Source organism: Elephantulus edwardii, unplaced genomic scaffold, assembly GCF_000299155.1.
Source record: "Elephantulus edwardii isolate Elephantulus edwardi_28Jun2011 unplaced genomic scaffold, EleEdw1.0 scaffold00109, whole genome shotgun sequence".
Taxonomy (NCBI): Eukaryota; Metazoa; Chordata; class Mammalia; order Macroscelidea; family Macroscelididae; genus Elephantulus; species Elephantulus edwardii.
This window is the reverse complement of record NW_006399859.1, coordinates 4,401,709-4,417,577: the sequence shown is the minus strand read 5'-3', so window position 1 is coordinate 4,417,577 and position 15,869 is coordinate 4,401,709. Positions and strand designations below refer to the sequence as shown.

At 45.9% G+C, this 15,869-nt stretch overlaps 1 protein-coding gene across 3 annotated transcripts in view; it reads left to right on the top strand.

The window, feature by feature from the left end:
- The window catches only part of NAV2 (neuron navigator 2), a 948,472-nt gene that overhangs the window by 451,559 nt on the left and 481,044 nt on the right, over nucleotides 1–15,869 (top strand). For 2 of the 3 annotated variants that reach the window (XM_006892014.1, XM_006892013.1), the window contains exon 1: nucleotides 271–882. The exons of the other annotated variant lie outside the window; for it this stretch is intronic. In XM_006892014.1, the coding sequence (XP_006892076.1) occupies nucleotides 625–882 (258 nt within the window). In that variant the 5' untranslated portion in view covers nucleotides 271–624. Of the gene's footprint in view, nucleotides 1–270; nucleotides 883–15,869 lie in introns of those variants that run through there. 3 annotated transcript variants of the gene reach the window in all.

Here is a 15,869-nt window from a genome sequence, read left to right as displayed (position 1 = left end):
AGACCTTTGGGGGCTCTCGTTGCGCCTCAGCGTCTCGGGTGACACTGCGGTGATCGCGAGCAGGGCGTCAACTACCTTTTGGTAGAGACGTCTTGGGCTTGGTGCGACCGCCCTCGCTCTCCAGACTCCGCAGCTCACTCCTTCCCTCCCTTCTCGTCTCGTTCCTTCCTTCGCCGGCTCACCCGCAGCCTTTTGGAGCGGGAAGCGTGCGTCTGTGCCGCTTTCCCCCCTCCAAAGGAACCTCTTCACTTCTGAGATGCAGTGACAAGATAATATGGACATACAAGCCTTGGTTTCCCAGGAGGAAAATTGTAAGAGACAGCAGCTCCAGTGCACCTCTTGAGCGGCCTGCCAAGGAGGGGCGTGAGACTCGGCTACTGCATCAGTCCAGGTGGGGTCTCCTGAGCGCAACCACCCTCCCCCAGGCTCTCATCTCTGCACCTCGAAGGGACCCTCGCCCACTTCCTTGGAGCTCCCGGACCCGGGACCTTTTATTCCGCCAGTGACAGTGGGCGCCTCGCGGGCTGAGGCCCGGCGCCTGCTCTACTGCCCGCGCTGCCTTTAGCGGTCGCCTCCGCTGCCGCTGCCAGGGACGTGCTGGGAAAACCGAAGCCCCGGGAGAAGATGCCGGCCATCCTGGTCGCCTCCAAAATGAAGTCGGGACTGCCCAAACCGGTGCACAGCGCCGCACCCATCCTGCACGTGCCCCCGGCCCGGGCCGGCCCCCAGCCCTGCTACCTCAAATTGGGAAGCAAGGTGGAGGTGAGCAAGACCTCCTACCCTAGCCAGATTCCCCTAAAATCGCAGGGGTTGCAGGAGCCGGCGGGGGAGGGGCTCCCACTGCGGAAGAGTGGCTCTTTCGAAAACGGGTTCGATACCCAGGTGAGAGGCAACGCATGCCGGGTCTTATATCTGGGAGGGAGGGTTAATGCTTGCGGAGGACTGGGTGCTGGATGGGGGAAAGGGCTACCCTGTGGGTGGAGAGAAAAATCGTCTTCCTCAGCCCGCCAGATCCGTAGATGGTCGAGGAGAGTCGGCCAGAGAGAAGGTGGGTGTGGCCCTGCGGCTCATGGTTGGTGTTAGGAGCTCCGAGCTCCAAGACACCTTGTGAGACTCCACGCAGTGTGGCTACGTCTGTGACTGCCTGGCAGACGTTCTGGTTGTGGTGGTGTTTTTAAGAAACATGTACCCTGCTGAAAATGTCAGCTCCTGCATGTTTGCAGGCTTGGCTCTAAGAAGGATGGGGGCGGGGGGGGTTCTGTCCCTGCCAATGAATGGGTCTGATTCTGTCACTTACTCTTTACACATACCCCATCATCCCCCAAATTTGACCCCCTGGGTGCTAGATTGAAGAAGAAGGGTATCGGTGAACCTGCCCCACTTGGTTTGGCCACCCCAAAGGCTAGCAGGAATCTGGGCATAGTACTGGGGCTGCAGTACAAGCTCCCTGTCCAGCAGCTGAGACTAGCAGCAAGAGACTCCTTGAGTCTTGGTTGGTTGTGGAGAGGGGGTGGGGGTGGCCGCCATTCTGAGGCAGCTAAGCCCCTCCTTCCGCAGTGGCTGCAGACACCGGTGAGAGGATGATTTGGAAGAAGGCGATGACTTCTACCTTACCAGATAGAGCCTACATCGCTCTATCCAGCTGCCTGACAGACTCTGGCCAGGCAATCTCTTTTAAGGAAATCAGCAAGGGCCAATCCAGTTCTCTTGGCCTCCTGCCTTCCCTCTGCTTCCCCACCCCCCTCGCGCCCCCGCCGCTTTCTGGTAGGAGGGAGTGAGGGCATGCTGTATTTTCTTGGCAGTTGATCAACAGGGACTTTTGGGGACAGGCAGACCTGGCGGATGTGACTGTCCCCGGTCAGGAGTAGCGGGAAAGCGGGTGGGGGAGGTGGTTTGGGGCTGGTGTCAGGGTAGTGGCAACAGACCAGCTGACCTTTTTGGCAAGCCTCTCTCCACTGACACTGCCTCCACCTTCTCTTGGAGCTTTCTCTGATGAGAGAGAGAGGCTAGAGCTCAACACATTCTTAGCCTTGCTGGTGGAGCGACTGGAGCTGGAGACTAATTGTAAGCAGACTTCAGGAACTCTGGTCTCGGGAAGGCCCTCAAAAGCAGATTAAGCTCCCACACCAACCTGATAAGCAAGCGCCTTGCTGCTGCACTTGCTAAACATTTTTGGAAGCTGACAGGTTTGAGTGATGGCGTGTGGGAGGAAGGCAAGATTTCCTGCAAAGCTCCCTGGGCTTGTCTCTTCAAGGGCTGTGTGCTGTGCTCTCTTTTTAGGGAGTAAACCACAGGACTTGTCCAGTGGGCTCGGAAATGGGCATGGGCCCAGTGCTCTACTGCATGGGGTTTCCCCTTCATCCGTGGAGGTGGGACTTCTGAGGTGTGGTGGGTGGTACACTGGAGGCCAGAACTGTGACTCAGGCTGTGACACACTCTCTCCAGCTGATGAGGAGGATTCAAAGAATGAGAGGGAAAGTAGAGGCCAACATTGTTCATATCCAGCAGTTCTGCCCTTTGCCCATTTGACCCTTCAGTTAACAAACATTATCTGAGGATGTGTAGTGGGCATGCTCTGCAAAGGTGATTCATCACCATCTCCCCTGAAAAATATTCTTCAACTCCCTGCCCCTGAAAAGCTGGTATGGTCCTATTCCTTCCTTCACTATTGGCCTAGAATACCCTCAATTGCTGGTCTCTTTCCCTCAGTGGATCTTTGTGCATGCACTGTCCACAGGGAGGGTCTGGCTGGACTGCTGAGAGAGAACATTGGCCACTTCCCAGTCATTTTTGTCTTCCTTTTCTTATCATAAGGGTTCTTGGGGGATATTTCCAGTGGTGGGAGGCCCCGACTCCTGTTCCTCTTACATTTCCATCCTCATGAACTTTGCCAGAAGGAGACTTCTTTGGACAACCTACACATTGACTTAATATGGTATCCACCCTGCCTTCAGGGAAGTCTCTGAATCTCAGCTTTAGGATAGGTAGGACTGATGGTCCTTTGACTCCAAAGTGGGTTATATCATTGGAGGGTATTCAGGAAATGATGAGCTAAATGGCAATAATGCCTCAGGACTCCCATCTCTCCTTTCATTCTGTGACTTTTGGGCAGGAGGCTGGTTATTAAACAGCATGAGCTTTAAAGTCAGATGAGTGCTGGTAGTGAGGTGTCTGCTATGTGCTAGCTGGGTGGGTGAGTTGATTAACTTATCTGCTGCTCAGTGTTCCCATCTAAGCAAGATAAGCATAAACAACCACAGGAATGAGGAGGATTGAGAAAAAGAATATAAATGAAGTATTGTGCACAGTATCTGGCAAATGAGGAACACTGTTGCTGTTGTTGTGTACCATAGAGTGAGAACAGGACTCAGAGCTGACCCTCCAGCAGGTTTCAGAGGCAATAAATCATAGGGGACGAGATTGCCTGTGTTTCTCCCTCAGAGCAATTAGTGGATTCAAACTGCTTACCTTTGGGTTGACAGCACAGCTCCTTACTAGCTCCCTAAAGCAGTAATAAAATTAATTATGCGTGTTGCTAACCCCAAAACAAGAGCATGTTGAACCTAGGTCGAAGAGTCTCCAAGTAAGAAAATATATGGGCTGTGTTCTCTGCTTAAGAGATCATCAGTTGGTATCCAAGGATTTATAGAACGTCTATCATGTGCTCAGTGACAGCCACATTGGAAGGATAAGGTCTAGTTGCTGAATGCCTGATAAGCTATGCTTTTAGCATACAATCACATTTTATACTTAGCCCATGAAACAGGGTACCACATTTATATCTGAAAACAACAATAACAATCATGGCAAATACATACCTCTTCTATGGGGTCATGATTTCTCTTAAGGATGTCATTTTGTCCTTGCAACAACCCAAGGAGATCAGTGCTGATCCTCATTTTATAGATGAGGATACTGAAGCAAAGAGAGGTTTAATAACCCTATTCATGCCCCACAGCCGCCCTAACAAACTATCACATACTAGGTGGTTTGAAATAATGTGGGGGGCTGGAGGGAAGCTGTTATCTTTCTATCAAAAAAAGTGATAGTGTTGAAAGAACAAAGGCATTACAGGCAAAGGAGTGGGTTTGTGTGTTGGCTTGTGGGTAGGCATGAATTCTAACATGAAGTGAGTTGTGAGAGGCTGAGGAAGATGGTATCCATAAAGGACCTAGTTTGATAACAAGCATTTGTGAAATGACAGTGATTATTATTATTAGCTTAGGTTGCCCATATACAATGTGGTAGTTACAGGGAAAAGGAGATTGTTTCTCACGCTTTGTAGAATTATCCACAACTGCCTTTAGCCTATTCACTCCAAGACCTGTTTTGCATCTCCATCAAGTATAAAATGACATAACCCATTACTAATAGCTAATCAGTACAACCCCACTTTCAACCCCCCAAGAGCCTCCTCACCTGGACGCTCTCACAAACCCACAGCTGAATCTTGACCCCCTGTGGATGAAATGGAATGCTGCAGCAGCACACGCACACAAAAAAATTTAAAATAAACAAGAGAGAGAGAAATAAAAGCACAACTCACTGCAGATACACAGGGACCCTCCATCAGGTTTCCAAGGCTGTACATCACATCTTTCTCCTGAGGAGCCTCTGGTGGATTTGAACAGCTAGAGATGCTTGGCTTTTGGATTAGCATCTCAGCCCCCTACCAACTATGCACCTCTCTCTTAAACTCCCTTTCTAGTCATGAGAACCTGAACCTTCCCCTGCAACAAACACACACACACACTGAACATTTAGAGCATCTGCTCTGTTGAGCATATCATATAAATTATGACCATGTGCAAAGATTTGTTTAAGAGACTTGCTCTGTGTGGACTCAGAAATCCTGTCCAGGCGACCTTAAGATAAGGAATGCTTGTGAGCTGAGGTGAAGCACTAGCCTATTTGAAAGAAGCAGTTGCCTTGGGAGGGGAGAAAAAGTATATGATACTTTGCTATTTCCTGTTTTTAGGGGTTGGTGCTTAACTTGCAACTCATTTCTTCTTCAAAAAATTAAACATGATTGAAATCCTTTGTGAGTATGTTAGATGTTCAAAAGAAAGCAAGGACGAGGCCCCAGGGAAGAGTGCAGCTCTGAGGACAACCTGTTGTGACTTTGCCCCCACTGTGTTTTCATTAGAACCCTCGCTCCATCATCAAAGTTGATTATGGATTTGATTAGTGCATTTTTCTCCTATTGTGTTATTCCCTTTCTTCTTTCCCTCTGTTCTTGGAGGGGAATGTGCAGCGTGGTTATCTGCCAACATGCAGGAATGTTTATAGTTCACATATTATTGCTTATTCTATGGGTTAATTTTCTGAAGACACTTGAAGAGTGGTACCTGTGACTTATTTAGGGTATCATTACGTGTGTGTGTACATGTATATAAATATATCTACTTCTGGTAACGTGTCTATGCTTAGCTATATACACACACACGTACAAATATATAGATATGAAATAGCTTAATGAAGACATGTAAGCACACATGTCAGAGACAAGCTGGGAGATTATGGCCCAATAGCTAACTTGTTTTTTTAATTGAGATTTTGCTTTAAGGTTATAAAGAATTTGGATTTCCATTCATTCATTGTTGCACATTTTCCTCCCTGCCTCCCTCCCCCGAGTTTGTTTTTCTTTAGGAAAAAAGTTCTTTCATTTTTATTATCCACCCCCACCCCCAGACCAATTTACTATGTAACTCTTATTCTGGCCTCTTGTCACACTAATAATACCTAATCATGTATTCCTTTTATACAGTTCTCTCCCTTGTCCATTTCAATGCCATGTACATTTTTTATCCCCTCTTTCCTTAGTTTTCCCCAACCCCACTGTCAGTCCTGTTTTATAACAGTGGCATTATACAGTATTTGTCTTTTTGTGACCGAGATATTTCACTCATCATAATGTCCTCCATGGTCGCCCATTTTGTATAATATTTCATGAGTTCTTTGTTTCTCAGTGCTGCATAATATTCCGCTGTGTGAATCTACCACAGCTTCTCTATCCATTTGATTTTTTTATGCCTAACTTTTAGAATAGCTAAGTTTGCTGCCCACTTCTCACACTTTTCTTTCTGTGTAAGTGAAACTGAAGCACAAAGGTGGTTGAATGGAGTTGGCCAATATGATGGTGCAATCCAAGAACAGAACAGTTCTCATGGAATGGGTTCATTTAATGGATCTGTAAAGGAGCCCTGATGGCTTAATGGTAAGGAATGGCTTACTACCCAAAGCCAGGCAGTTCAAATCTACCAGCTGTCCTGCAAGAGAAAGATGGGCAATCTCATCTTGTGAGTTTTAGAACCTCTGTAAACCTGCTAGAGTGTCAGCTATAAATTAGTTCGAATTCAGTAGCACCCAGGAACAACAAAGGAGTCTTGGGTGCAATGATTAACAGGTTAGCTGCTAATTGGAAGATTGGAAGTTTGAACCCACCCAGTAGCTCTGTGGGAGAAACACCTGCTTCCCTAAAGATGACAACGTTGGATTGTCACTAGACAATCCTATGGGATAGTTCAACTCCACAACATGGGGTATCCATGATTCTAAATCAATCTGATGGCAACTAATAATAACGTTGATGGAAACATGGAAACTTGGGATTCTGAAGGCAGACAAAAATCCTCTTCCCTGGTGGCTGACATGGCTGTGATGGGAACTGGACACTAAGTCTTGTAATCGGTTTGGCCTTTTAGGGCCCCTAGGGCATGGCCAGATGCCCAGTGGTGTTTCATAGCCATGGGACCCACTTCAATTGCGACTTTGTCTCTTGGTTGCAGTGTTCAAGGGGACGGACTATGTGTTCCTAGAATGTCTTGGGCAGAAAGGGCCATGTGACTTTGGGAACAAAATTTGGTCAGGCTTTTGCGCTTTAGTTCACACAAGACAATACTCAGGGACACAATGGTTTTTGCAGGAATCCCAAATCACCCACACAAACCCAACAAAATGAGTCAGGATTTACTGCTTCTTTGCCCAAGGAAAACAGTCCTGCTCTTGTAGTTTTCAAACAATGATTCTGTAGCCTCAGAATATTCTCTTTCCTTCCAAGTGAAACCTTAATACCATCAGTGAACTTGGGCTTAGTACAGTCCCCCACCTAAGTGAGAGAGTAGAAGATACAGTGCAAAGGGAACTTTGGTCACGATAGTTATGAGCCCACCTCCTAGGGTTCTTTTGAGACCTTTGAACAAAATTAGTTACACATGGTATTGTGGTGCAATACAAATGATTATAATAATAGTAACTGACACTGATTGAACACAGGTTCTGTATCAGCATAATGCAAACACCATTCATGTATCATTTCATTTAATCCTCACGACATTCCCAGGAGGTAGATGTTACTTCCTGAAGGAAATAGAAATGACAGTTCTCAGTGTCAGCAGCTTTGGTTCTGGTGCTCTTTTGACATCTTGCTGTATGGTAGTCAACAAATTACATCTTTCTAAGCTGCATTTGTCTCATCTATAAAATGGAGAGAATGATACATAGTGTATCTCCTTTGGAGCTCAGGTAGCATAGTGCACTGCAAACTGAAAGGTCTGCAGTTTGAATCCCTCAGCTGCTCCTTGGGAGCAAGATGGACGGACAGTCTCCTCCTATGCAGATCTACAGTCTTGGAAACCCAATGGAAGGTTGCTCCAAATCAGAAGTGGTTCAATGGCAGAGGGTGGTTAGGTGTCTTTGAAAGCTTGCTGTGAAGATAGACAGATGTCATTGTTATGAACAAGACACTGGATTAAAAATTGTATGGTTCTCTGAGGACACCAAAGGAGAGCGATAGTTTAAGTAGCACGACTGATAAGAAATGGACCTAGACTTTGAACCCAGATCCTTTTAGCTCCAAAGTCGAAATTCTTAAATAATGTGAAAGCCCTTTAAAAATATGAGAAGGCATTGTTAATACTGATTCAGGGTAAACTTCTTTACAGTTTCCTTTGGATTGATCTACTTGCCATTTTAGACTTCCTTTCAGTGTGGAAATAAAGTATTCTTTCAATATTAAACAAATGTGACTTGCTTAGTAATAACAGTTAAACCTCTCTGAGATGTGTAACAGTCACATTCTTGAAGCCACAAAGCAGTAACCCACTGTTAACACTGGTAATACACACAGGTAAGGCTGGCTCAGAATGGAGGAAAGGAAATGCTGAAGGATGGGATTAAAAAGAATTTGTAGGCAAGAAGCAGCTAAATTATGGATTGTTCCATAAGGCAAGAGACCTGGAATCTTAAAATGTTTCAATATTATGGAAGGTAAGGGAAAGAAACTAATATTAAGAAGGCAAATAGAGGGCTGTTGTAGAAAGGGTTCCAATAAGATAATCACAGCCAAATTCAGTAAGACATTGTTGACTAGGTCCTGAATGGACAAAATAAAACGAACAAAGACAATTAGAGAAATTCTAATGTAAATTACATAAATATTGTCATTCTGTCAGGACCCTTGGTGGTATTGTATTAGAAGCCATCAGCTGGTAACTGAAAGGTTAGAAATTAGGACCCACCAGCTGCTCAGGGAAAAACACGGTAGTCAACTTCAATAAAAGTTTACACCATTCAGAACCCTTTGTGGTACCCCCTACCCTGGCCTACAAGCTATCTGTGAGCTGGAGTTGACTGCGAATTGGTGAGTCTGGTTTGGTGTTATTATTTCAGAGCTAAAAGGATTGGGGTATGTGAGAAAATGTCCTTTTTCTTGAGAAATATTTCACATGTTGAAATGTTTGGAGTCTTGATGTCAGCAGCTCATTCTGAAACAGTTCAGGAGGGGGAAAAATGAGTATATCGGCAGAGAAGGAGACCTGTTAGTGCAGTGGTTAAAGCACCTGGTTACTAATCAAAAGCTCAGTGGCTTGGACCCACCATTTGCTCTGCAGGAGTGACCTTCTGCTTGTATTGGAGGATAGCTGGGACACCCTGTGGAGCAGTCTTCTTCTGTCCTGTAGGTCGCTGGGCTGGTAGGCTGGTCAAGTCACTTCCAAGAACAACCTAGCCTGGTTTGCTTCAGTAGGCTGAGTGTCTTGGCTTAGTTCCTAGTTCTTTTATGAGAATGTTTCCTCACATTTTCTAGAAATGACAAGGCCTGGTGTTGTGTGTCATCGAGTCCAAACCAACTCATAGCTGCCCCTCCAGCTGGTTTTCAGAGGCAGTAATTCACATGGGAGGAGATTGCCCATCCTTCTCCCACAGAGCAGCTGGTGGATTCAAACACTGTGACTTTGGGATTGCAGCACAGCACAGCTTTTTACCACTAGGCCACCAGAGCACTCTAGTTAGGTAGTCTCTTTTAAGAATCCAGTAGTTTTCCAAGATAATAAATACAAAAAAAATTTAGAAAGATAAATTTAAAAGCATCAGATGAGCCCTTCTACTCAAGACACTGAGGTGACAATGGACTAAAGGAGACTCTTTTCTCTGGCTCAGATCTCTTTCTTTTCCTACTCTTTATCTTCTTTCTCCTTCACTAGCTTATCCTCCTCTCACTTTTACCCATTAAAGTTAAGGTTTAGAGTCACCTCCTCCAGGAAGCCCTCCATTACCGTCATGATCAAGATGCATGACCTCCATGAGGTCTGTCTTGATCTTCATTTGCTCTCACCACAGGATCTGCACACAGTAGATGTTGTTGTTGTTAAGTGCCGTCGAGTCACAGGCGACTCATAGCGACCCTATGAAGGAGAGTCCTCAACGCTTGGGTGCCTTGCATCCTCTCTCCAGGTTCATAGGGTTTCTGGAGGCAAGCTATTATGGAAGTGGATGCCACTCCTCCTTCCAAGCACATAGAATATCATAAGGTAATATTTTCAGAAGGCAAAAAAGTGAAGGAAGAAAAGGAATTGAAAAACAACAATGAGAAGAATTAATAATGTACACTATCTCTGCTGAAGCTGTGGCTATACTGAATGGATCCTGTGAGCTCCCAGTTGGGATGTGAACCAAGAAGATCCCATGTGGGATGGCTGGTGGCCGAGTGTAGGAAGCACACACCTCCGAACACTGGTGTAGGTCACTCCAAACTTTCCACACAAGGACTTAGGGAAAGTCACCTGATCTGGCTGTGTAGGGGAAGAGGGAATTCTTTACAAAAGGCATTTATTATAATATCCCAACTAACGGTTATTGCAAATGAAGAGTGTCAGTCAGGTGTGAAAATGGCAGTGCAGTAGCCTGGAAGGGTTGCTAGGGAACACCATGGGCCTTGGTGGGAAGGGATGTGAGAAATATGCTGAAGGGTTCTTATTGGTCAGGAGATGTGGAGAGTTTACTGAGGCTTAGAATAGGGTAAGCGATCCTGAATAGGACTAACATTTCAGCTGCTAACCATAAGGTTGGAGGCTTGAGCCCACCCCTAGTCCTCTCTTACACACGTGAATTAGAGTTGACTGGATGGTGATTGTTCTTTGTTGTTGTTGTTTTTTAAGGATAAGTCAAAGCTTCTGAGACTAATGATTCCCAGCAGCCTTGTATGTACTATTTACATAAACTGTCTCACTTAATACTCACATTGGTTTTCTAAGCCAAGGTTATTGATCTTGTTTTATCAGAGAATAGAAAAATGAAGAGTCAGCAAGGAGCTCAGCCTGTGGGAGTGGGAGAGACTTATCAGCATACCTAGAATAGTGGATTGGAGCAGGGTTTGAAGGCGTGTGGTTTTAATTCTAAGGGTTGTGTTCTTCAGCACTGCCTTCTGCCAGCAACTGGAGCAGGCCTGAGTCCCAGGCTAAGGTTCTGCTTTAGACAATCAAACCTCTGGACCTCTTCTTGGAGCCTGTCTCCTGCTTTCCTGGCCTTAGCTCTCCTTGCTGTCTCCTTTGAGTCAAGCGTCCTGTGCCCATCTCCAAACGTTTCATGTTTATAAAATGAAGAGCCCCCCTTGGCTTTGCCCACATCCTGCTGTCATCTGGGTATGATCTTCCTCTCTGCTGCTGTCGCTGCTGCCCCCCAGGTCACCCCTGTGCTGCCGGGCCACCAGGCCCATGTGCCTGACAGCTGGTGGACCGCCCTCTGTCCCTCCTGCCAGATGCTGAGCTGCTGCAGCTTTACAGAGTCCCCGTTTCATACTGAATTACTCTGATTCTTTTCAGACCTGGGACTTACGCATGTTGATGTCACAATGTGTGGGCTGCAAGTGCCCTCAAACCATCAGTTCTTCCACAGTGTCAGCCTTGGCTGGCGGCTCTCTCTGGACAGAGGAGGGCAAGCACTGGAGGGATAAACACCGCAAGGTGACCTGGGAGGGAGCTCTAGGGTCTCAGTGGTAAGGAGCTGCCCTGCCAACCCAAAGGCATGTGTTTCAAATCCACCAGCTGCTCCTGTGTGGTCAGTTACCTCTGAAAACCCACTGTGGTATCATCTATCAGTCGGTTTCCACTTGATGGTACATAAAACACCACCAGGTGTCCTGGTGATGCAGTACCTTGAAGCAAAAGTCAGTGGTTCAAATTTAGTAACAACTCCAAAGCAAAACTATTTCTGTAAAGATTGAGCATTCCAGAAACCTAACAGGGCAGTTCCACTCTGTCCTGTAAGGTCACCGTGAGTAGGAATGGTGATGGCAATAGCTTTGGATTTTGGTTTGGGATAAATCTAAACTGAGAAGTGTAAGTCTGTGGTGGTTGGCTTAGCGATGTGGGTCCCCACAGGAATAAAGGAAATCTGAACTAGCAGCCGTCTGACCTTTGAGGCCATCTATTCATATAGCTCCGTTGTAAAGATGGGGAAACCATGGCCCAGAAATGAGTGTGGCTTGCCAACGTTAGCCAGCTCTGTGGAATAGAGCACACACTAGCTGGTCCCCTGACTTGTTACCCAGTGTTCTCCCACTTCACTCATGGTGATCAGATGTTCCACTTTGAAAGGCCTGATGGTCTGAAGAATTGGAACCAGACCTATGCTCTCTTCATTTCCCTCCTGCTTCTGCAAAGAAAACTGAGTTTCCCCAAAGCTGAATTTTCGCAATTCCTTCCCATTAGAGAAAGCTTTCACCCTTGATTCAATGATTCAGATAACCAGGACCTCTTAGTGGGTGGTAGCAATAGGCTAGCTATGGGTCACACAGGTTGTCTCAAGAAAGCTTCATTCACAGCACATCAGTGAGATGAATGGTGTCCCCTGCCTTTTAGCACGAGGCTCAGCGGTCAGTAGCGTGACCAAGACGGCGTGTTTGGTTAGTGGCAGAGCCGGTGCTGGAATGCTCGGATTTCCGGTCCCCGCCCTTTCTGTCCGGCCTTTTCAAACCCACAGCAGTTGCTGTCTAGTCAATTCTGACTCCTGACAACCCCATGTGTTTCTGAGAACTACCCTTATGGTTAGCAGTGGCTCTGATCTTTCAGGCCCCTGGGGCTGCCGATGCATTGGGTTCAACTCAAGCACAATGAATTGACCTTTGGGAATTACATTGCCAGACCTTTCTTGCCAAAGGCACTGCTGGGTAGATTCAAACTGCCAACCTTTTGGCTTTTCTAACCTCTGAAAAGCAGCTGGAGGGTCATCTATGGGTCAGTTCCACTTTGACAGCACATAACCACCACCATCACCACAAAGGCTATACAGGTGAAAGCAGTTAGTGAATGTACAGGATCCACCATGCAGTAGGCACGTTCACCACCTCTTTCTTATTAAGTACTTCACTGTGTGCCAGGCACTGTTCTAAACAGTAACATTTTTTAAAATATTAACTTTAAAAAAAATAATGCTATTCATTCATAAAATGAGCTATTTTAAAATGTACAGTTGAGCAGTATTTAGTACATGACAGTGTGGTACAAACCACCAGCTGCATGACACTAATTAAGCAATTCATTTCTATTTTTGCCCCCTTCCCCTCATAATTATTGTTGTTGTGTACTGTCGAGTTGCAACTGACTCATAGCTGACCCTCCAGTAGGTTTTCAAAGGTAGTAACTTAACTGGAGAAGATTGCCCATCTTTCTCCCACAGAGTAGATGGTGCATGCAAACTGCACGCCTTTGACTTGGCAGGCAAGTCTGCTGTCAGACACCTTTCAAAAATACTGGAGAGCAATGATGTCAGTTTGAGGACTAAGGTACACTTGCTTCAGGCCATGGTCTTCTCAATCACCTGCTGCGCATCAGAGAGCTGGACAATGAACAAGGATGAGAGAAGAATTGTTGCCTTCCAATTGCGGTGCTGGAGTAGAGTACAGAATATCCCACAGACTACTAAAAGAACAAGTAGATATATCCTGGAAAGGGTGCAGCCAGAGTGCTCCTTGGAGGCAAAGGTGATGAAGCTTCATCTTTCCTACTTCAGACATGTAGCTCGGCGAGGCTGTTTCTTGGAAAGGGACATCATGCTTGGAAAGATGGAGAGTCAGAGAAGGAGAGAGGACCTCCAATGAGATGGATTGACACTGTGACTTCAACAGTGGGTTCCAGTGTCTCAGAGATGGAGAAGATGGCACAGGGTAGGGCAAGTTTTAAGTTGGGTGTTTATAGGATCACTATGAGTCATACTCGACTCCACAGCACCTAATAACAACAAGAAGCCACCAGAGCTCCCTCATACCTCTCGTGTAATCATCACAAAGGCAATAACCTCAGAGGCAGGTATTTTTGTTATTGTTTCTGTTCTACAGAAGAACCAAGGCACCAAGAACAAAAATATCTTACCCAGAACGCCCAATGCCACCTCTTGACAAACAGAGCCCGGATTGCACCCCAGGCAGGTTCTGTCTGTCCTTACCCTCCTGAGCACTTCCCTTCCTGCTATTTCAGTGAACTCAAATCTAGGGCAGAGGAGGGAAGAGATGGTGTACAACTTAGGGCACAGAGAGGGGTATCAGCTCCTTTCAGGTTCTCCAGCAAGTGAGAGGTAGTAAAAGCCAGCTGGGCTTTCCTTCAGTGACTCCTTGAGTGATGCAGTGATTAAGCCCTAATCTGCTAACTTAAGGAGTAGCTGGTAGTTCAGATCCATTCAGAGATACCTCCGAAGTAAGGTCTGGTGATCTGCTTCTGAGAGGTCACAGACTTGAAAGCCCTATGGGATAGTCAACTCAGGGGCAACTAACAACAGATCTGCCTTTGAAGGTATGCTAGGGCTCTGTTCTATGAAAGGTGCCCCTCTAATGGGAAAGAGCACATTTTCTAGGCCCTGGGAGCCGTCCGTGAAGATGGGTATGAGGACCTGTGCCTGGTGGACCGTGTGATTTTTTCCCCCATGTGAAGTGGTTCCTCCTCTGGAGTGCTGAGCAGAAAGTTGTATAAATGTGACTCCGTCCCTGGAAATGTTTACCTGGCTGCAAATATGCTGGCTTTGTTATATTTTTAGCAAAATCTAGACTTGCCCTCTGTGAATTGCCCACACCCATGTATTAGGCATGAACTCTTGGTACATTTTGTAACAGGAAGCTGCTGGCTTTCCATTCCAAAGAACTGGAATTTGGTCAGAAATTTGTCATTTGCCAGTGCCAGCTCTCTCCACATTCCACTGCTGTTTTTAAGAGTGTCTAGTCACCTGGATTTGGAGGAAGCCAACCAAGGTTGAGACCAGGCTGGCAGGCCGGCCGCTGGGGTTCATTCTACAGATTCAGTGGCTTCCAAGTGACCCAGGCCTGGCTCTCCCCGGGCCCACGCCATTCTGGACCGTGTTGCCTTTGGATTCAAGTATGGGCAGACGGGTGCTTATTTTAGAACTGGACGGAGAAGATATGTATCAATAAAAAAAGCCAGCGAAGGAAAAATCTATTCAGTGGTTTTAAAATATCCCTCCCTTAATAGGACAGATTATTTTTGTTTCTTAAAAACAACTGGCAGTTTTCTCCTCGAAAAGAGTTGGAAAGAGAGCTGTATGGGAATAAGAAGGGGAACATGATGGTAGTTCTCCCGTCTGTCTCGTCCACACAAGGCAGGTCATATACCCTGACCTTCCAGAACCTTCTCTGCTCCTGACTCATCAATCCCAACTCTAGAACCTTGGAGCTGGGCCACAAAGACTGTTATCCTTGGACTTCTTCTGTGCCTTTGAACCAGGTTCAACTCACGGTGACCCCATATGACAGGAGTAGAACTCCCCCAACAGGTTTTGCAGGCTGTCATTTTTATGTGAGCAGATCACCAGTCCTCTTCCTGCAGAGCTGCTGTGTGGGTTTGAACCACCAGTGTTTGGTTTACAGAGCATCCTCTTTTGATAGATGAAGAGGGTGAGCACAGGGCCTTTGAACTTGCATTTCTTTCTGTTTACATTGATCTTACCCAGATGTTGACCCAACCAACAACCCACTATTTCACCTTGTTTGTGCTCCAATAGCATTTCCTCAGAGGCACACCTTTTCTGATCCAAACCAAAACCATCCATTGTCATTGCCTCAATTTCCCCTATTGTTGTTGTTGTTGTTGTTATGTGCCTTGAATTTGAACCAGCCCAGTTTTCATAGGCAAGGTAATCGCATGGGAGAAGACTGCACATTCTTCTACCACAGAGTGGCTGGCTGTAGTAAAACTGCGTGACTTTGGGATTGCAGCACAGCTTCTTACCCCTAGACCACCAGAGCTCTCTCTACTCATCATAAGCCTGTGTTATTATGAAGTATTGTTGAGTCTATAGGAAAGGACGGAACTACTTGATAGGATTTCCAAGGCTGTGAATTTTTTTTATTAATGATTTTTTTAATGCAACATATATCTTTTTTACAGCATATTCTTTCTATTTAATTTTCCCCTCATTAATTCATTGTTGTACATTTTCCTCCCTACCCTGTGAATTTTTTTCTTCGTTGACAGCCTTTGTTTATTCTTTTTTTTTTAAATTAAATTTTATTAATTTTAATGAACATTTACAGAGATTTTGGGTTTCCATTCATTCATTGTTGCACTATTTTCTCTACCTTCCCACCC